The 21444-nt window shown below is 36.5% G+C and overlaps 3 protein-coding genes across 5 annotated transcripts; 2 read left to right on the forward strand and 1 right to left on the reverse strand.

Annotated features, from left to right (window-relative positions):
• Positions 1 to 6: 6 nt before the first annotated feature.
• dbr1 (debranching RNA lariats 1) lies at positions 7 to 4260 on the forward strand. Its single transcript, XM_019082395.2, has 8 exons — positions 7 to 349; positions 572 to 696; positions 876 to 956; positions 1029 to 1114; positions 1285 to 1509; positions 1626 to 1703; positions 1835 to 1980; positions 3364 to 4260. The coding sequence occupies exons 1-8, from the start codon at positions 153 to 155 to the stop codon at positions 4121 to 4123; spliced, it is 1698 nt and encodes a 565-aa protein (XP_018937940.1). The 5' UTR covers positions 7 to 152; the 3' UTR covers positions 4124 to 4260.
• Positions 4261 to 5458: 1198 nt separating this feature from the next.
• Positions 5459 to 12787, reverse strand: rab5b (RAB5B, member RAS oncogene family). 2 transcript variants are annotated; one of them, XM_042731141.1, is made up of 6 exons: positions 12679 to 12787; positions 10411 to 10699; positions 9090 to 9241; positions 8870 to 8992; positions 7909 to 8002; positions 5459 to 7130 (listed from the first exon to the last, which is right to left on the reverse strand). In XM_042731141.1, exons 2-6 carry the CDS (start codon positions 10571 to 10573, stop codon positions 7018 to 7020), a joined length of 645 nt encoding a protein of 214 aa, XP_042587075.1. In that variant the 5' UTR covers positions 10574 to 10699; positions 12679 to 12787; the 3' UTR covers positions 5459 to 7017. The 2 variants fall into 2 exon arrangements, with proteins under 2 accessions (XP_042587075.1, XP_042587076.1); XM_042731142.1 differs by lacking the exon at positions 12679 to 12787 and adding an exon at positions 12550 to 12570.
• Positions 12788 to 13322: 535 nt separating this feature from the next.
• tbccd1 (TBCC domain containing 1) lies at positions 13323 to 20146 on the forward strand. Of its 2 annotated transcripts, none has more exons than XM_042731143.1 (7): positions 13323 to 13716; positions 14112 to 14446; positions 14530 to 14691; positions 15334 to 15700; positions 16838 to 17024; positions 17953 to 18456; positions 19347 to 20146. In XM_042731143.1, exons 2-7 carry the CDS (start codon positions 14117 to 14119, stop codon positions 19567 to 19569), a joined length of 1773 nt encoding a protein of 590 aa, XP_042587077.1. In that variant the 5' UTR covers positions 13323 to 13716; positions 14112 to 14116; the 3' UTR covers positions 19570 to 20146. The 2 variants fall into 2 exon arrangements, with proteins under 2 accessions (XP_042587077.1, XP_042587078.1); XM_042731144.1 differs by having other exon boundaries at positions 14115 to 14446.
• The last annotated feature ends 1298 nt before the right edge of the window (positions 20147 to 21444 follow it).

Raw genomic sequence — 21444 nt, forward strand, 5'->3', positions numbered from 1 at the left:
ATGACTGTTCTGCGCATGTGCAGAGTAGCATGTGAGTTCATGGAGGCAAAAGCGGCTGCTGGCAGAATTATGTCAAATAGGTTGATGATCTGTGCCATGGGTAACGCGATTGGTCGTCTTTGAGCGTAAGGCTGTGGATCAGAGATCTAAGGATGAAGGTGGCAGTAGAAGGCTGTTGTCATGGAGAGCTGGATAAGATCTACGAGAGCATCAGTTACCTGGAGAATAAAGAAGGTGTGAAGGTGGATCTGCTGCTGTGCTGCGGAGACTTCCAGGCTGTCAGGAATGAAGGAGACATGAAGTGCATGGCGGTGCCTGCCAAGTACAGACACATGCAAACTTTCTACAAGTAAGGAAACACCTGGTATTATTCAGTAGATAACTTAGATGTTTCATTAAACAATGAGAGTAATTTACTGTACTACAGAGACGGAATATACTCTGTTTGTTTGTGGATTATTTAAAGTCAGCACATTTCGTTTTTCAAATATTTTTGAGTGAATGTTACGTAAACATTACGTTGGTTTTGGTCGACCATCGTTTCTCATGTCTTATCCTTCGTTTTTTCCAAGTACTACTCTGGAGAGAAAAAGGCTCCTGTCCTGACGATTTTCATTGGCGGAAACCATGAGGCCTCAAACCATCTGCAGGAGCTTCCGTATGGAGGCTGGGTGGCCCCCAACATCTATTACCTGGGTGAGATCTTTGGCTCATACTCACAAATGCAAACTTTATTACTTTAATATGTGGTAAGATTAATAAGTGTAGTACTACATTTGTGTTTTAATGTTGTATGCTCAGACTTTAATGGTTTTCTTAAAAGCACTTTACTTAAATAGCAGTTCTCGATGGATGTGATGTTCCTCATTCCTCAGGTTATGCTGGCATTGTTCGCTTTAAAGGTGTACGGATTGGCGGTCTTTCAGGAATATTTAAATCCCATGATTACAAGAAAGGTGAGTTTTAACAATTTCAAATCGGTTGTCATAAGACCCAAAAATGACATTTCTGAATTTATGCAATTTCAGGACACTTTGAGTACCCACCATACGGCCCTGATTCTTTGCGCAGCGTGTACCACATAAGGAACATTGATGTCTTCAAACTTAAACAGGTTAATCTTTAAGTGACATCCTTAATTCCAGACAGTAATTTTATATTTTAAAAAATCTATTTTAAATGCATCAATAGAAAAAAAAGGGATCAAAATATAAAGTCAGATTCATAAAAAGATGGAAATAATATTTTGCTATCCATGTATAATATCGAACCTAACTCCTCCAGATCAAGATGCCCATAGACATCTTTATGACCCACGATTGGCCACGAGGCATTTATCACTACGGCAACACAAACCAGCTTCTCCGCCAGAAGAAGTTCCTCAGACAGGAAGTAGAGTGCGGTACCTTGGGCAGCCCTGCTGCTGCAGAGCTTCTGGACCACCTGCAGCCCACATACTGGTTTTCAGCTCACCTGCACGTGAAGTTTGCTGCACTGATGCAACACGAGGTGGGTCTTTGTGTGTATATATAAAAATAGAGAGAGATAAACCTATATATCATCAAAATCTCCAGAGTTTATTATTCATTATAAAGTAAATCACAACAGGCTATTTATCATAACAGGCTAAGAATAATGCTGCCCCAAAGATCACCAAGTTTCTCTCACTTGACAAGTGTCTTCCACATAGAGACTTTCTTCAGGTAATTATTCTGCTTTTCCATCAACAAAACATGTTTCAGGCTTTTCCAGTAGTATCCACTTTGTTCAAATATTGTAAGACCCAAGTAGTAGATCTGGTCTTTGTGAGTGACTCAATGTTTTGATTTTGCAGATTGTGGAGGTAGCGGACCGACCGGGCTCCTCTGAGCACCTTGAGTATGATCCAGAATGGCTGGCCATCTTGAAAGCGACAGACAGCCTTCAGAAGCCTTCCTGCAATTTCTGGAACCCCCCACAAGACAATGGACTATATACCCGGTACAGACTATGTTACAATGACTACATTTTCATGCACATCATTTTACGATTACTTCTTAAAGGGATAGTTCACCCAAAAATGAAAATTCTGTCATTAATTGCTCGCCCTCATGTCGTTCCAAACCTGTAAGACGGAACACTAATTAAGATTTTTCTGATGAAATCCAAGAGCTTTCTGACCCTCCATAGATAGCAAGGGAACTACCACATTCAAGGCCCAGAAAGGTAGTAAGGACATCGATAAAATAGTCCATGTGACATCAGTGGTTCAACAATAATTTTATGAACCTATAAGAATACTTTTCGTGTGCAAAAAAAACGAAAATGACGACTTTGTTCAACGATTCTTTCTTTTCCGGCTCAGTCTGCCCACACGGTACTCTTGTTAATGACAACAGACTGTTGGTTCAGAAATCTGTCAGATTTCATCAAAAAATATCTTAATTTGTGTTCCGAAGATGAACAAAGGTTTGCTTGCTTGGAACGATATAAGGGTGAGTAATTAATAACAGAATCATCATTTTTGGGTGAACTATCCCTTTAAGCCTTCGTGTATTGGCCGTTTTCAGTAATCAGCATATTCCCAATAAGTTCTGTTCCTGCTATTATCCTGTGGGATTTTTGGAGATGCTCTTTGATTGGTTGAATTCTCATAGCTGCCTGTGTCCCTCATAATTCTCATTGTCACTGTTCATAATTACTGTTCTTTGAATGTGTAATTGGATATTTTCAAAAAGGTGTTTACAAGACACAGTTTTTGATAAAAGTCTCTTATGTTCAGCAAGACTTATTTTGTTTGATCACAAATACAGTAAAACTACAAAATTGACAAATATTTTTACAGTTTAAAAATAACTGTTATCTATTTCAAAATATTTGTATGTAATGTCATTTTTTCCTGTCCAAGCTGAATTTCAGCAGCAATCTTCAGTGTCACGTGATCCTTAAGAAATCATTGTAATATGCTGATTTGTTGCTCAAGAAACATTTCTTCTTCTTATCAGTGTTGGAAACGGTTGGGTTGCTTAATGTTTTTGAGGAAACCATCACATTAGGCTATTTTTCTTTGCTGAATAGAAAATTCAAATGAACAGCAGTGATTTGAAATATAAGTATTTCATGACATTATAAATGTCTTCACTGCCAATTTTGATCAACTAAATGCATGTTGCTGAATACAGTTTTTTCCTTAAAATTATGCTGACTCCAAACTTTTGAACAGTAGTGTTATGTAATATCAGAATTATTATGGAAAAAATAAATTGAGAAATTGGCTTCAAATTCTACTATTAATCAGAAAATTGTACACACAAACGTAGCCAATATCTTGCACACAAATTAATTTGTAAGTATTAAGACATCCTGTTCCTCTTCTTCTTTCAGGTGGGATTTCAGTGCATCAGATGAAGCTATGATGGAGGTCGTGAGTGATTTGAGCGGTGACCTTTGCATCCCTGAAAATTTCAGTCTGACAGTGCCCGCTTATGACCCCAGCTGCCCTCAACCCAATGCCCACCCGGTCTACTCCACCAACCCCCAAACCACAGAGCTGTGTGCCACCCTCGGCCTGACAGACATCTACATCCTGGCTGGGCAGGCTTATGGAGAAGAGTGCGCCACAGGTGCGACTGGAGAAGAGGAGGACGAGGACAGCACAGGAAGCGTAGATGAACCCAGTGAGTACCCCACTGACACCTCCGGCCTCTCCAGCTCCTATAATCCTGATGAAATCACCATTGAGGACGAATGGGTGGAGGAAGAGGATGAGGAAGTAGAATGTACCGAGGGGAAAGGGACAGACGCTGTGGTTCCAGAAGGGCAGGTAGGAAGCCAGGACAGCGATAGAGACAGCAGTCCCCAGCGAGAGATGGCCAATAGACTGATCTTACCGTCCACGTGTTCAGCACCAGAATCAGAGGCCCCACTACGCTCCTTGCGGCCACTTTCTCTTCCCCCTCCTTTAGCATCCCTCTCTCAGGGCAGCTCAGAAGAGGAGGGGGGCCTTACACCAGCCAGGGTCCCCAAGCGCACCAGCGGGGAGACGACACTGGGGTCAGCAAGTCACACAGGCAGCACACCTCAAATCAAACGGAGAAACCAGAGTATCTACACAGCAGTAGAAAATGAAGAGAGTGAGGACTAGATAAATGCAATTATAGATTTTGATCAGCACATTACTACAAAGTATGATATGCCAGATAGTTTGAGTCTGAAGAGTTGAATGGGTTATTATACGGATTTAATCTGCTTAAATATTGTTTTTAAAGAACAATATATATATATATATATATATATATATATATATATATATATATTTTTTTTTTTTTTTTTTTAAAGTGTGAGGAATTAAAGAAAAACTGTTTTAAAACGTGTAAATTTTTGGGGCATTTTCATGTGTATAAAGTAACACCACAACCATGAATTTTTATCTTGCATTTGTCATTTATTTTCCTTTGTGATGAGTTTTAATGATCTGTTTCTTTCTATTTTTCAGTCAAATATATCACATCACACTCATTAGTTTACTCTGTCTGGACTGTTATATTATTAGCTTTGTGGCGATTGACTTTGCTTTACCATTCTATTGTAAATACATCAAGTCTAAATAATATATGATCCTGATGTCTTTTTTTGTATATTCCATCTCAGTCTTTCATAAAAAGGCAATAACTAGCTCTATGCCTACAGCAACTTTCCCTTTTCGTTAACTGGTGTCGCTGAGATGTTAGCATCCTGCTGGATAATTTTGTCAAAAAGCAAATATCTTTGCCATTGTGGTTTAAACAATTACAGAAAATGAGCTCTGTGACCAACAAAAGTTTATACTTAGACATTCATAAAGATAATCTTCATTTGTAAAATACGTTATTCGTTTGTGATGACACCACATATCTATATGAATTTTGAAGCATAAATGCAATTCCTAGAAGTAAAAAGCTAATGTTAGGCAATAAACTGACTAAAAATTAAATCTTTATCTACATACATTTGTGTTTGAGTAGTGAGTATACAAAGTTTTCTTGTTTCAAGACATTAAGAAATCATGTGTAGGATATTACTGATGTATTTTATGTCATTGAATAAAATGTGAAAATATCTTGCGCTTGTGTTAACCACAAACTTTATTTAAGGCATTTAACTAAAACACATTAACATCTGAACAATGGATTAGGAAGTGCAAAAATGCCCACTCATTTCGGGGGTTTTCCTGCAGCACTCTAATATATTAGAGATTAAATTTCCCTATCTATTCGCATTTAGCACCAGGAGCATTTGAGAAACCTGTTTGGTCATTATGTTTGCGATATCATTGGATGCTGCTAGTGGCATTTAGATTAGATGCTTTAAGGGTAAATATTACAGTGACAGGTTGCATGGGTGCAGCTGGACAAACTGTTGAATACTATTTCCTCATTAATGACAGCTAGCTGAGGTTTAGATCAAGGCTAGTCAAAAAGCCACAGAAACTAAAGCCACATTTCATTCGTAGCAGAACAGCACAGCTTTATTTAACATTTCAGTTCACAGAGGTGTTAACAGGAGATCTGATCTATTCCACAAAAAAAAGTGGACCTGAAGACACATGACAAATGACTTCTAGCTGTCTGACACCTTATCATGATACCCAATTCATTCCCTAAATGATCATAAAAATGTATTGGTAACCCATTAAATTACTGACTAAAATCAATTTTAAATAAAACTCATTTTTATACACATCAACAAAAAGCATCCATAAAACAAAACTGTTACTAACACGCTCAACTAATTGTTCTTACAGGTTATTGCCTGTACACTTCGGGCCAACATCTCGAAAACGCTACTTTTCGGTGGTCTGACGACCTCAAACAAGCCCAAAACAAAGAACACGGAAAAAACGGAGTAGGCACTTCTGTTTTTTTCCACTTTTTCAGGGGCTTTGCAGGCCAAAAATTCCCTTGCTGCGATTTGCTGTCCCGACGTATCGCACAACACTGGTTGCTAAATCATTCACGTTGTTGATTTATGCGTGCTTGAATATTTTTGTTGCTTTTTAATAACACATACTGAGACATTGGCCTGGTATTGCATGACTTCCTTTTCCAGATGAATCAATGTGCGTTATTCTGCGATTACTTGTAAAGCGAAATGGTTTACGATCAGTCACCTGTTGCTGTCAGTATGCTGTAAATGATTTGTCGATTGTTTCTCAAACAGTAGTTTACACAAAGCGACCAGAACGTAGAGAAGGCATCGTAGAGCTTGCTGTTGTTAACTTCAACACTGAACTTCAAGGTCAATGTGGTCAGGAGAAGGAAATGGGATAGGGAAGACAACAGTGATGTTCTTCAATACTTTTTGGGTATAAGATGAATGACGAGTTACGTACGGGAGACCAGTTCAAACGAAGGTAATAAATAAAGCTGGAGGCTGAAAAAACAAGGTCAGGGTGAAAGAAAAACGTCTGCTTCAGTGTTTCTTTTTAGTAGATGTGGTTCATGGTTGAACAATTGCAAGGGTTAGTTTAGGGTAAGGTGCTGACGTCCTTCCAGTGTTAGAGTTGGGATCAGAATGGGAGAGCCCAGAGCATATGGATACTCTTACGGGTAACATATGGATGCTTGAAGACTTCTAGGTGTTTTAAGGGGGCATTATGGACCATCTCGGTTCATTCCAGGACTGAGAACGGGATTTGTCGATGAAATAATTCTTCTGTGTTCCTGTATCTCTTATCTCTTTGGGTGACACCCTGGTGCTTGCATACTGAAAATGAACACAGGCTGAAATTATTGTTGACTTAAAAATAATACAGAATCCATATTTACTGCCAGATATGACAGAGTCCATCGTCCGTTCGCTTTCTGCCCTGTCCATCAGAAGTCTCCTTGAAAAATCTCTTTATGGCATCACTGAGGGATTCTCCCTCAATCTCTTTCTGTCATTCCTCTCTCTTTCTATTTCTTTCTGTATCCGTCTTAGGAGGTGAAAGGGTGAAGGGTGGGATTTTGGGAAGGAGAAGGTGTCTGTGGTCTCCCGTGATGGAGTGTTGACAGGCCTTTAGTTCCCACAGCAGCTTCGAGTGGACTGTGCACCTGGGTCCTGCAGGTTTACCCCCCTGTGTCGGGCAGCATGCGTGGGGTTTTGGGTGTCTGTTTTTGGCATCTTTTTTGCTATTGATAAATAAAAATAAAAGTGTTGAATGAAAAACCAAGAGTCTGAACACTGTTCATTTATATGTCATTAATGTTAAACTTTTGTTTAAATTTGGCATGAAATGAAATTCACTCTATTTCTTAAATAACGTTATTAATTTTATTGTGAATAGTTCATCCATGCAATTTTTTTTTTCACTTTTAATTTTTAATCAAAATGTCAAAAATTTAATAAGCCAGTAAAACGGAATTCTCTTTAGTGACATATGCCAAACATCTTCAATCATTCCTTTAAACCCTTTAAATTCCTTTAAAAAGGTTGTGTTCACGTCTGCCTCCATCTAATCAACAACCGACTGAAAGAAACAATTTTTTGGATAGTCTGTTTCACTCGGATGTACGTCACAACTGAAAAGATCAGATCTCACTACATTGTTTCATCACACCTTCACTGATACAGAATAATGCAACATTATTAAGAAATAACTAACATTCTGGAAAATCTGGTACTGGGACAGTATGCCATGTGATTTTTTCATTCTACCTGTAAACAAAATACTAACAATAGTTTGTAGCCCCTTACAAGCACTTACCCATATAATCATAGTTTTGCTTAAAATACAATAGTAACTATTCTTATTACTTAATAAAACTTTAATTTTTTTAATTAAATTACTTTATACAAAAAAATTAAATAAATCAAGGTCTGTCACAATGATGACAGTTGTAGATAATATAGCTTCACTGTAGTACCAATAACCTAGTACACTAGTAAGAAGACGGCTTTAACACTCACCAATGGCCAGGAACAACTCGTTTACATTCATTGCAGTCTTGGCAGAGGTTTCCATGAAAAGCAAGCCTGTGTCTTCTGCATATGTCTGGGCTTCCTGTACATAAATATAAAATTAATGTCTTGGTTACTGCATACAAGACATCAGAGAAATAGTCAACAGTTTGGGCTGAAATATATTATAATAATTATAATATAAAATGTACCACCATTAACACAACTAATATATATATATATATATATATATATATATATATATATATATATATATATATATATATATACCACACACACACACACACACACACACACACACACACACACACACACACACAGTATGTAGTAACACACACACACACACACACACAAATATGCTTTTATTCAGCAAAGATGCTTTACATTGTTCAAAAGTGACAGTAAAGACATTTGTGATGTTACAAAGGATTTCAATTTCACATAAATGCTGTTCTTTTAGAACTTTCTATTCAACAAAAAATCCTAAATAAATTTTCAAGGTTCTCACAAAACATTGATAATAATAAGAACTTATATAAGCAATTTCCTGCACATTAAATCGGAATATTAGAATGATTTCTGAAGGAACATTACATTATAAATTACATTATAAAATATATTAAAATAGAAAACAGTTATTTTAAATAGTAGCCTATAATATTTTACAATATTACTGTTTAACGGTATTTAATTAATAAATGCTGTCTTCATGTGCGTGAAAGTTTTTTTTTTTCAAAACAATTAAAATTCTTACCGACCACAAAATGGTACTCCATTGACACGGAAACTTTTTATTCTGTTCTGTGTGCGTTGAAATAAAAACAGAACCACACTACACACCCAACAATCTCAGGGGTATTTATAAATCAAACCACAATGTGATTATTTTTGTCCCTTTAAGAACCTAACACCTCTCATGTCTTGATATATAATAAAAAACGGATATAACCTCATACTCCACGAGTCTCTTGTCAGCCAGGTCAGACTTGTTTCCTGCGAGAGCGATGACGATGTTGGGACTGGCCTGCCGCTGCAGCTCTTTCACCCAAGCCTTCGCTCGCTCAAATGTTTCCTATAAACACATGGCTAAAGACTAAGCAACAAATCTACTACTTTACCAAATAAAACTTTGTATCCTTTGAATGAAGAGTGTACCATTGTAAACTTACAGCTTTGGTGATGTCAAAAACTACAATAGCTGCCTGGGCTCCACGGTAGTACATGGGGGCCAAGCTGTGGTAGCGCTCCTGTCCAGCTGTGTCCCAAATCTCAAACTTCACTGTAGTGTCATCCAAACAGACAGACTGTGCCAAGAACGCAGCTGATGGTGGACAACAGACAAAAAGGTTTCAAAGATTAATAATATGATGTGTCTTGATATTGATATATAAATGCAGCAAGGCTAAAGCAAGTGTAAACAACATATTTAAGCTAATGAACAATTTACTTGGCAGTAGAATTATTTATTCTGATTTCTATTATGAATGTTATTTTTAAATAAGTGTAATTTATTGGAATTACTTAATCATTGAACATCTGTTTTTTTTTTTTATCATACTGCTATCATACTGCTGTTGCTGCAGTTTTATTAAAGCAATAAGCCACTCAAGGCTGTTTTAATGTGACTTTACCTTTGGTTCATGCCTAAAAATACCCCTTAACCATGGTAAAATCACTGCAATTCATGATCACAAGTGCTTTATTGCTTTAGCAAGAACTCCAGTCTGATATTAGTGTTGCAGTAAATCCATTCTAATTTATGGGAGCCAAACTCTATAAAAATGTTTGCAAATACTACTGTGAGGATTATACTCAGAGATAATGAACCTGGTTTGTCATCATACTCACACGTGATGACATTTACTGCTATGACTAAGTATAAGATCAGTTAATCAAGGTTATAGATATCTATAAAGAACCCACAAGTGTGTTCTCAGCACTGCTAACTGTATTGATCACACCCGATGAGATTTTTATTTTTATTTTTTCAAACCAGTGTTCCTGTGGCACAATTGGTTGTGCATGATAAAAGAATCTAGCAAATGATGTACAATACCATTCAAAACTTTGGGGTCAGTAATATTTGTAATATATATATATTTTTTAAATAAATCTCTTTTACTTACCAAGGCTGCATTTATTTGCACAAAAAATAAAAAATAAAAGCAAAAACAGTAGTATTGTGAAATATTATGACAATGTGTTCTATCATGATCTTTCAGAACTCAAGAAACATTTATCATCATCAATTCTGGAGATACATTTTTAAGGATTCTTTGATGATAGAAAGTACAAAAGAACAGCATTTATGCATCTATGCTGAATAAAAGTATTCATTTATTTCCAAAACTAAATCTTACTGACCTCAAACTTTAGAACGGTACTGTATGTAGGAATGTAAATGCAAAAAAACAACCAAAATCTACCTAAATATTAATACCCATTACCCATCTTTATGAACTCAATTCAAATCCATCACCTATGCCTCACCTCCAATGGTGGTCTCCTGAAACTCATCAAACTGGCCCTTAACAAAGCGCAGCACCAGGCTGGACTTGCCGACAGCCATGTCTCCCAGCAGCACCAATTTGAACTGGCAGATCTTGGTCTGCGGTAGGCTTCCATTGGCCCTGCCGGTCCCGCGAGTGTTCATGATGTAGGAAGGGTGGCCGTCCTCCCTGACAGCGTCTCTAAAAGCAGCAACTCAAGTTTTTTTTTTTTTTTTTTTAGTACTGGAGACTTCTTTTAAAGTTGTGTGGATAGCTGTCAGACTGTGATGCTAAAAAATCAACAACAATAAGAGTATAATGTAAGTGAAACGGGTAAAGGAAGAGGAAGTAACTTACAACTAAAAAATTCTGGTAAAGGAGAGTTAACTTACTGAAAATTACTGTTTTTGCCATTACAAGTAATTCAAAACATACAGAGACATTTTATATATATCTTCTGTTATGTTCCACAGAAGACAGCTAGTCATGAGGGTTAGTAAATTATGCCAAAATTTTCATTTCTGGGTAATTATTTTGGCTATAGCAAAATAAATCAAATAACAAGCAAAATTGGAGGACAGAAGTGAGAATACAGTTGACTTCAGTTTTTCCTTCCATACAAAGCCAAATTATAACTTTCAAGTCAGCAGTCAGAACCACAGACGCTCTCTGTAGTGAATCGGTTCTCATCAGAAATAGGGAAGCTGATGAGTAAAGCAACACAACGTTTCTTAGGTAAGACCGCATTGCTAAACATCCTCATGAACTTTAAATCTGTGTGTCTGGTTCAACAGCTTAAAAATGTTTCAAGAAAACAAGGTGGCATGTATCTAACCTCAAGCGAACTTCAAGATTGATTTATTGGGAATAGCATAAAAAAAAAAAACTCTTATCTCAGCATCTCAGTGAAAATATCTGTTTACTGAAAGTACAGCTCCCTCACACATTCCAAATCCACAATTTCTCCAAAATAATTAATTTTATTGTTGCAAATTCCTCCTGTAATGGATGTGGACATAAACAATGATCAATAAACTAGATGTTTTGCAGGTGGAAAACCACCAGGTTTGTGAAACTGTCACCTCTTTGTGGTTTTTCCGTTGTGTGCTGTTCTGCTCTGAGTTTGCATTGGTTTGCAAATATTTATAGCTTAACCTTTTAAGTAGGTCGATGTCGGCTGGCTATCTCATACAGCAATATAAAGGCATCAACTAAAGTGTTAGTAAAATAACAATGTGCACTTTATATGTAACAACTTTGTTGACCTGACTGTATCTGTACAGTTATGTTGACAATGTTGTTGTAATGAATTGCATTAACACATATTACTTGACATTTACATTGTAACATTAAGATTTGCACTCACATTTTATCATTATAGGGTGAACACTGCATGATGCAACATTTGTCCATTTGAATGTTGCATTTCATCTAGAATATATTCATAATCTGTCTATTAGACCAGTTTTACACAACATATTTAATCCAGAATTTTTACCAGTATATCATCTGTATACTGCATGTAATTTAATGAACAAGTTCAACAAATACGTGTAAGTCTAATAATCAGGTGCATGTCTATTGATCTGTTTAACCTATATAACAATTACTCCAATAATCCGGTTTCTGTTTATTAATCTGATTAAAAACTTTATTAATCAAGCATACCTCTACTGATGTGATTTATCTCTCTTATAATCAACTATATGTCCATTCGGTCTGATTAACAACTTTTAAGAATCAGGCGTATTTTTATCGATTTGATTAATCACTCTAAAAATCAGGCGAAAATATATTGATCTGAATAATAACTCCAATCATCAGGTGTATGTCTACTATTCTGAATAAAAAAATCGAGTAATTAGGTGCATGTCTTTTGGTCCTGATGAATAAATCTGATAATCAGGAGAATGCTATGTTGACTAATCTGATAAATAACTCTAATAATCAAGTATATGTCTACTGAACTAATGCATAACTGTAATAATCCGGTGTGTGTGTGTGTGTGTGTGTGTGTGTGTGTGTGTGTGTGTGTGTGTGTGTGTGTGTGTGTGTGTGTGTGTGTGCTGTAATCCATAACTCTGACAGTCAGGTGAATGTATCTGATATGATGCATTAGATCCGCAGCATAGACTCTGACCATTAACGTGACTCGTCTCGATCCAGGCGAAGCGGGCCGAGCGATGCCATCAACACCAATTTCTAAAATAATCACACCTCTTTTACATACACAGAGTCACATAAAACTACCAGCATTAGCGATATTTACCTGTTGTCGCCTGTAGCGGCTCTTTTGGCGGTGGCTGTGCGGTTGTCTATCTATCAGCTGGTTATCGGTCTGCGAGCACTTCCTGCACATCCGCGCACGCGCAGTGAGCCATACAAGTCAAAGTATTTGGAGAAAAATATATATATTTTTTTCATTACTAATTTGTGTATAAATAGTAATATATGGGCAGTTTTAATATAAGGTTGATATTATTTCTCTTTTGGGAGGACTAAGCTTAAAATTTCACACACTACTGTCTTATATAGCTCTTATTTAGGTCTGTGTATAGTTTATTTGAAAGAATATAATTTTTTTTTTTTTGAAAATAGAATTAAAACTGGGTTATATTTACCAAAACACAAATAACACAAATAAATTTCATATAAGACTAAATTGATTAACTTTTATTTTGAAATCGGGAGAAGCACTTCTAACCTAGGCTTCTAACAGAAAGCTGTCTTTGTTCAGAACGAATAGTTCAAGATTTATAAATAACACCAAATAGAATTTGATCATCGTGACTGTCATCCCCGCTAGAAAAAAAATTATAATAATAAATGCTGTTTTATGTATGCATTTTGTCAAGACATCAATCAATTGATCAATTCAACATATAGGACTTTTATTTTGAAATGAGGTCTGACTGCATCTATGTTACGTCACGTTGTGACGCAGACATGGCAACCGCTCATGAATAGTTGTGCTGTTTTATCGTTTGTTTTCTTAGTGATAATATTTCTTTAGAGATCTTACATGCTTATTAGGCTTGAACTAGTTTATTATTTTAAGGTGACGGTTTGGTGGTTGTGTGGTCCTCTATTAATGGTGGAGTGAATGAAAGGATAAAAATAATGAAGTTTTGAGCGGCACAGCAGCGCGCTTTCGCGTTTGGTATCGGGTCGCGCGCGCATCAGTCTGGACAGCATCGGAAAGCATTTCAGTTTAAATATATCTATATATGTTGTATATGTTTATTATATATTGACACATGAAGCAACGGTGACCACCTTTTGAAGGCCTAAAACTTTCAATGATCAGGTAAGTTAAGGAGAAAAGATGCGAGTCCGTTATCACTGTGTTGGTGTGACGTTAGTTTTGGAAAAGATGCTGCTAAACGTGTTGCTCTTAAAGTTGGCTGACTGATCCACATCTTGCTTACATCGAAAGTTTGACATCATTGATATTAGTAATATAAATATTTTGCAAAACCTCCTTTTCTGTGTTTGTATAATTGAATTGGCGGATGTATTGGAAACTCTGTCCAGAATTTCTATTGTTACCATTTCTTACCATTCATATTATTATTGTCTGTAACATATAATGCAGTTTGTTATTGCATTATCACTTATGGACGTACACCGGCATGTTATTGGTGAACTGATACTTTCTCCCTAACTCAGCTCAGTCGTTTGAACATATCTTTTTTTCTTCAGTAGAAATGGACAAATACATAGCATGTGTATGGCCACGTCTGGAGCCCTTCCTGATCGGGGTGCTTCCTGCCACACCCCCAAGCAAATTCAGCATGCATTATCTGCGCAAGATGGCTTGTTATGTTCGGACACGGGACGGCTGCTTCCCCAGGCTTGGCTGGCACATGTGGCGACACATCGCTTGTGGCAAACTGCAGCTGGCAGAGGAGCTTGCCTGGCTGTATTTTGAAACTTTTGATCTGTTGATGCCTCGTTCTGCAGAGCAGAGATTAGAGTGGGCAGAAGCTCTGTCCCAATGCCACACTCCTAAGGAACTCGACAGGCAGCGTTGTAAGGTAAGAGAAAAATGGTGTAGTGCTGTTAGAAAGTATGATTGCCATTCTGCTGTACTAATCGTTTTCTCTATCTCTTCTTTTAGCTGTCAGTGGACACTCTGCAATTTCTACTCTTCCTGTATCTCCAGCAACTGAACCGAATCTCTCTCCGCACGTCACTGATTGGGGAAGAGTGGCCAAGTCCCAGATCACGATCTCCCTCTTCCTCCTCTGAGAGAGACACCAAAATAAACTCCCAGAATAAGGTGTGTGGAGGAATTTTATGAAAACATGAGTCATATTTTTATATATTTTATATAGTTTAGGGTCAGTTAGAATTTTTTTATATATTTAAATTAATACTTATATATTTAGCAAGGATGAATTAAATTGAGCAACAGTGACAGTAAAGACTTTTTAATTTTGTTATAAAAATCTCTATATTTCAAATGAATGCTGTTCCTTTAAAGCCTAGTTGAGCATAAAAGACAAAAACATTAAAAATCTTTTGAACAGTTTTATGTGTATGTACAAATAGTTAATAATTAAATATGACAGAAATATATATGTTCGTTTTTGTTATTTAATTAATGAAATTGAAATTTGGTATCCTGAAAATAATGTAAAATAATTTAAATATTAATAAAATATATTTTAAAAAGGGTTTAATTTTCCTTATGCAAAATATAAGCTCTTATTTTTTTAAATTTGGGGTGAAATCCTCAGACATAATCAGATTTTATATGTCCTCTGAATGTACTTTAACTTGTTACTCAGACAATCAGGTATACATTACATTATGCCTGAATACTGTAGGAAGAAAGCATCTGTTCTTTTGGTGTATAACGATTACAGTGTAGAGAGAACACTTTTGCATAGTAGTTTGTTTATTCCTTCTGTTTTACCAGAACTGGGACGACCAGGCTCATCTTAGCTTCATCCAGACACACCTGTCTGAGCTTTTGGAGTTACTAGTGGAGCCAGGCCAGCTGAGCAGTTCAGGACAGGTTCTGCGTGACAGCCAGGTCACTTCAGAGGCCCTGGAAAGCCTCAGTTTGTTGCTGGAAGGATCTGTGAGCCATAGCCGTACCGTGCACCCAATCCACAAGCTCCTCAGCCGCTCGCCACTGCAGTCCCAGGCAGGATTCTCCAAACTCAGCCGCTCCTACTCTCTGCAGCAGTTCCAGGGGTTTCTGCATCAGGCCCTTTGCCTCAATCCCTTCGGCATCTCCACCTGCTCAGAGTCGGGAAAGAAACTGGCATGGGCACTGCAAGGTAAACTGGAAGTTCTTGTCAAAGGAGTAAAGTTGTAAGTGATTTTTTTCCAGGGATTTTTAAAGTTTCACAAATCAAACATTCTTTAGAAATATTTGAGGTTCAGTTTCATTTAAATTGTGTGTGAGTACGGAGTGGAAACAAACTTTTTATATACAAAGATGTCATTTGCATAACACTACCAAAACCATCATCTTTAATACAATGGTTTGAATTTTTCTAGCTTAAAAGGATAGTCCACCCCAAAATGAAAATGTTGTCTTTAATCACTTACCCCCATGTCGTTCCAAACCCATAAAAGCTTTGTTCGTCTTCGGAACACAATTTAAGATATTTTGGATGAAAACCGGGAGGCTTGAGACTGTCGCATAGACTGCCAAGTAAATAACAGTGTCAAGGTCCAGGAAAGTATGAAAGGCATCGTAAGAATAGTCCGTCTGCCATCAGTGGTTCAACCGTAACGTTATGAAGCGATGTACACTTTTTGTATGCGAAGAAAACAAAAATAATGACTTTATTCAATAATTTGTCTCCTCTGTGTCTCTCCGCATCACTTTAGTGCCATTTTGGAGAATATTCTCTGAACGCAAGCAGCGTACACTCTTCTGTGTCAGCCATGCTGCACGGAAGCACTGTTTTCATTCAAATCAAAGCGTAAATACATGTAGAAAATGTATCCTTGTGTTGCGACTGACACAGATGAGCATATGCCATTTGCGTTCAGCAGATATTCTCCAAAATGGCACTAAAGTGATGCGGAGAGACAACGCTGTTTACATTTGTTTAATAGTGTTGTTATTTTTGTTTTCTTGTACAAAAAGTATTCTCATCGCTTCATAACGTTACGGTTGAACCACTGATGGCAGATGGAGTATTCTGACGACGTCTTTCATACTTTTCTGGAGCTTGACAGTGTTATTTACTTGGCAGTCTTTGGTACAGTCTCAAGCCTTCGGGTTCTCATCCAAAATATCTTAAATTGTGTTCCGAAGACGAATGAAGCTTTAACGGGTTTGGAACGACATGGGGGTAAGTGATTAATGACAAAATTTTCATTTTGGGGTGGAGTAACCCTTTAAAATGTTTGATGGTTAACCAGATTATAGTATCGCTAACACTTCATATTTTGTTTTGTAGTAGAGGGCACCCTAAAGAAAGCCAAAATATTCAGAAATGCCCACATGGCTCCTCCAGGAAGTCGACTGTTGCTCATGTCGCAGGTTTGCAAACAGACGTTGGCCAAAGACTCTGAAAAGCTGAATAATGCCAACATCAAACTCCACCGCTGCAGTGAGGCTTTCATCTACCTTCTCTCTCCTCTGAGGTGAGGAATCACTTTATTAAAGTAAAATAAATGCACTTTTATTGTTAATTGGGTATCAAATACACTTTTTCTCTTGGTCTGTTTGTCTATATTATTTTATATTATATGTTTATATATTTTATTTTTATAATAATAATAATAATAATAATTATTATTATATAGTTCAGAGTTAATATGTAGTTTACATTTGAGTATCCACTGTATTTATTTTTTAGCACTACTTGTTGGCGTTAGTATCTTTCCATGCACACATTAGCTGCAATGTGCAGAAGGTCTGTAGAGATAAAAGGTGGTATTAATGTTAGAGTGGATTTTTATTTTTTGATGAATATATTTATTTTTTACCAAGTTTAATTGAAGAGTTTATTTGCAAAAACAGATAACCTAATCAAAATAACCCAACTGCAGTTTGATTGAGATTAATTGGAATGCACAATGAAAAAACATGATTTTTGAAAATGGTTAAAAACTGAGTTATCTGCTTCAGTTATCTTCAATTCTTCTCGAAGGCTATTAATTGGATGTGAAATTGAAAGGTAACTTCTTAAAAAGCACATGGGCGATACATTTGTCATTGCTGTGATTTTAAGACCATTTGCGGTATCCCACAACTGCTTTCAGATATGTTTCTTAATTAGTTTATTTACATAGCTTTGAACTTTTAAACTGTTTACCCTATTCTTTCCATGAAAAGTTTTGGCCTTAGTTGCTTACATGGAATAAGGCATCAGATGAATGAATCAATGTGCACTAGTTAACCACATTAATCAACTAATCTATTAGTATAATCTTATCCCATTCCTAATAATAATAACAGCATTGCCTTTCTTGGACTACATGTCAAAAGAAAGTCTAAAGAAATGCTGGTCATAGTCTGATGTTATTTAGTCATTTTTGGAGTATGTAAAACTAAGTCCTTATCTTGCAGGTCTGTGACCTTGGATAAATGCAGGAACAGTACAGTGGTTCTCGGCCCGGTGGCGACCAGCGTCCACATTCAGAGCTGTGAGAATGTTCGTGTGGTGTGTGTGGCTGGCCGTCTGACCGTAGGCGGCTCTTCTCATTGCACAATCCATGCCCTCACCCCTACACGACCCCTTCTCCTTCCTGGGAATGTGTCTCTCACACTGGGCCCCTTCCACACACATTATCCCACTCTAGAGGACCACATGGCTAGCGTGGGCCTAGCTGTGGTTCCAAACTTATGGGACCAACCTCTGCTGTTTGGAGCCGAGGTTTCCGCTACAGACACTGGCTGCTACCGCATCCAGCCCCCCTCTGAGTTTTACCCGCTGGTGATACCCTTTCAAATGGAGGGGGATAACTGTGAGATCCCTTGGGGCCTGCCATCAGACTACCAGAAGGCCGTGGAGAGCCGAGAGAAGACGATAGAAGATTGGCAGAAGACTGTGAAGGAAGCACACCTAAACAAGTGAGCCCACTTTTCTGTTTCTTTCGAGGCTGTAGTATTGTCTTTAGCCATGTTCAAATCCTAGTTAAGTAAACATAAGCACAGGTTTAGTGATATATTAAAATTTGGAGCCAATAGCTCTGCTGATTATAATGATTTTTTTTTTCTTTTTTTCAATTTAGATGCATCAACAAAAGATCTCTTACATTGTTCTAGGTTTTATTATTGTTGCTGTGTTTGCTGTTTTTTTTTTTTGTGCATTACTTGTCAAAAGGTTATTTCAGTTTATTAAATAACCTTTTGTTGGGGTTTTTGGTGCATTTCTTGTTGTATTATTTCAGTGTGTTATAAAATGTTTTAATTAAATAATTTTTTATATTAATATAAAATTTTTAGCATAAATTTATTTTTTATTTTTCAACAGTTTTGTTGATTTTAATGAATTCTAGCGTTGTCGCATTGTGCTAGTCACTTTTATTGTTGATTTGAGTTTTTTTTTTTTGTTGATTTTAGTAATTTTGGTTTTTTTTTTTTTTTTTACATTCCATAACCACGTAATTTTGGTTTATTGTAACAAATATTATTGTTGTTGTAATTTTGTTATATATATATATATATATATATATATAAAGTTTATTTTTTATTTTCTTTTTTGTTGATTTGTATGTAAAATATGTATTCACTATATTAATATATTTGGGGTTTGGGCTTATGTAGCTTTAAAAAAAAAATCTGTGATATGTTTATTTTCTTTTTAAACAGATTAAATCTAGTTTAATATAAGTCTAGCATTATTATGAAATCTGATGTAAAATTGTAATGCATCTCCATAATAATCACATGGGCAGTAAGCTTTTTTCTTTTGAGAAATTTGGATGCATCAGTGATGCATTGTCTTTGTTGTTTTAAAGGGTCCAGAGGCGGCAGTTTCAGGCCTTAGTGGAGCAGAAGTTTCATGAGTGGTTGCTTGAGACGGGACAAAGACAAGAGCTTGACAGCCTCCTCCCTCCTGCCCTCACCCCCTCCACCTCTGTGGACCACTGGCCTTCCAGCCACGCCTCCAACTCTGGACCGACTGTACTCAAAGAACAACAGCCTGAACAAGCAATGGGACGGGCGCCAACTGTTTGCTAAAAGAACAGCTAAACAACCAAAAGCTGCTTTTGCCGTCTCTTTCCAAAAAACTGATCATCAGACATCATCGTTCTTCTGGTACAAAATCTGTCAATGCTGTATCAGGTTTTGACAGGGACTTTGTGTCCTGTCACATTATTGACATCTAGGAAAATCAATGCTGGAGTAGTTTTTAGAGTTGCTGTATTATTGCTGCAGGTATCTGATAGTTTAAGCATTGTTACTCTTTGTTATGAGAAACCAGTGATTCCAGAGGTTGATATGCAAGAGAATATCAACCTAAGAGAATCATTATATAATTAAAACAGGAAAGGGACCGATTGCTGCCTTCATATGAATTTAGAGGGAACAGGGATGAGATATGTACTGTAATTATTGACAAGTTTGTCGATCTCAATTGGTACGTGGCATAACGCATCCACTCACTCAAGAGTTTGCAGCTATTGCCTCCTGAAATCTCATGGCCAGTAGAAATGTTTATATGTCTCCTTTGCTGTATGTTCACAATGCCTTGCACTGTAATTGCACTATAACTGTATCTTCACAATACAGATTCCAACAATGCTGTCACTTAAAATGTCTCATGAATGTATTCATGTCTTAAGTGAACATTTGAAATGTGTTTTTTTTTTTAATCAGCATTTTATCGGTTAGTGTACATAGCTTTGTAGCATGAATATTGACTAGTAATTTGGTTTCTTAAAGGTGAAATGGTTTGGTTGTTTAATATAAACCATAGCTATTTTCATATTCGGTTTGAAGAAAATTTTAGCTATTTGGACTTTAGACTCTGAAAAAACACCCTGTATCTTTTGAGCTTTAATGGCCATATTGAATCAATAGCATTTAGCTTTGGCTTGCTGAACGGAGTATATGTGTGTAATGCCTCTTTAATTCAGCAAGTGGCAATTATTTTTCATAATACCTCAAATTCTGGTAGTATGGTAGTACTTTAATAGAATGGAATTTGTTAAAGAACCTCAGTTACTGATAAAGTACCTTTCTGTTGGTATACAGCAGTTATTTTAGTATTATAGTATTTATTAATATTTAGAATTTTATATAGTTTTGGTTTTCATTTTAGTGTTTTTTATAGTTCAGTTTTTTTTCTTATTAGATATATAGCTTTTTTTATTTCAGTTTTAGAATGAGAGTAATTTTTAATCTTAGTTGGAAAACCAACATTTCTGATTTTCTGAAGCTTCTTTCTTTTTTTAAATATCAGCTTTATTTTAGTTACTGAAAAAGATTGAATATTGAGCTGATATTGAACAATTTTTACAACATTGAAACATTTAAAAAAAAACACCCTGACCAATTTTTTTTTTTTTTATATATATATATATATATATATATATTTTGAATCTGATGACTCCTTATGTCTCTTGGCCTAATCGGAAAGATGGCTGCACACTTTATAATCTCACTGAATACAGTTACTGAATACTGTATACTGAATATCCAGACCATACTTGGTAGCAGGGAAGTGTGCATATTCTGGTGCAGGGTATATTTACTATAAGTTACTTTATTAAATACAATATTTCACTGTAGATTTCTCATTTTAAAACCTAAATTATCACTGCCTCTTTAATGGTCTATATGCAAATCACTCACATTTTCTCGAGATTTAGTTGGTTCATTTGCCAATGGCTGTTCTGTTGAAAAGAGCTGAGCCAGAGTAATGAGTGCCATTCAGCAACACATGAAACAATCCAATGAGTCTGGGCTCTTTATTTGGCAGTGCTCTTGGCATCAGGTGCTGGCCAATGTGCTGTGTTTGTTGTGGTTCAAGTTGGTCCAGTTGTAGGGTGCCATGTTGTTTCAGGGTAAATGAATGCCCATGCCAGGCTAGTCATTGTCCTTTAATCCCCA

The sequence above is a fragment of the Cyprinus carpio genome, chromosome B9 (genome assembly GCF_018340385.1).
Source record: "Cyprinus carpio isolate SPL01 chromosome B9, ASM1834038v1, whole genome shotgun sequence".
In the NCBI taxonomy this organism is placed as follows: Eukaryota; Metazoa; Chordata; class Actinopteri; order Cypriniformes; family Cyprinidae; genus Cyprinus; species Cyprinus carpio.

What these genes read in the sequence shown, in the direction of transcription:
- tbccd1 (XM_042731143.1), top strand. Translation starts at nt 14,117, where the DNA reads ATGGACAAATACATAGCATGTGTATGGCCACGTCTGGAGCCCTTCCTG. An exon ending in ACTGGCATGGGCACTGCAAG is followed by an intron (nt 15,701 to 16,837) that starts GTAAACTGGAAG and finishes TTTGTTTTGTAG; the next exon opens with TAGAGGGCACCCTAAAGAAA. An exon ending in AAGGAAGCACACCTAAACAA is followed by an intron (nt 18,457 to 19,346) that starts GTGAGCCCACTT and finishes GTTGTTTTAAAG; the next exon opens with GGTCCAGAGGCGGCAGTTTC.
- rab5b (XM_042731141.1), bottom strand. Translation starts at nt 10,573, where the DNA reads ATGAACACTCGCGGGACCGGCAGGGCCAATGGAAGCCTACCGCAGACC. An exon ending in TTTTTGACATCACCAAAGCT is followed by an intron (nt 8,993 to 9,089) that starts GTAAGTTTACAA and finishes ATGTGTTTATAG; the next exon opens with GAAACATTTGAGCGAGCGAA. An exon ending in CGAGTTGTTCCTGGCCATTG is followed by an intron (nt 7,131 to 7,908) that starts GTGAGTGTTAAA and finishes ATTTATCAATAG; the next exon opens with CAAAAAAGATGCCAAAAACA.
- dbr1 (XM_019082395.2), top strand. Translation starts at nt 153, where the DNA reads ATGAAGGTGGCAGTAGAAGGCTGTTGTCATGGAGAGCTGGATAAGATC. An exon ending in CACATGCAAACTTTCTACAA is followed by an intron (nt 350 to 571) that starts GTAAGGAAACAC and finishes CGTTTTTTCCAA; the next exon opens with GTACTACTCTGGAGAGAAAA. An exon ending in ATCCCATGATTACAAGAAAG is followed by an intron (nt 957 to 1,028) that starts GTGAGTTTTAAC and finishes ATGCAATTTCAG; the next exon opens with GACACTTTGAGTACCCACCA.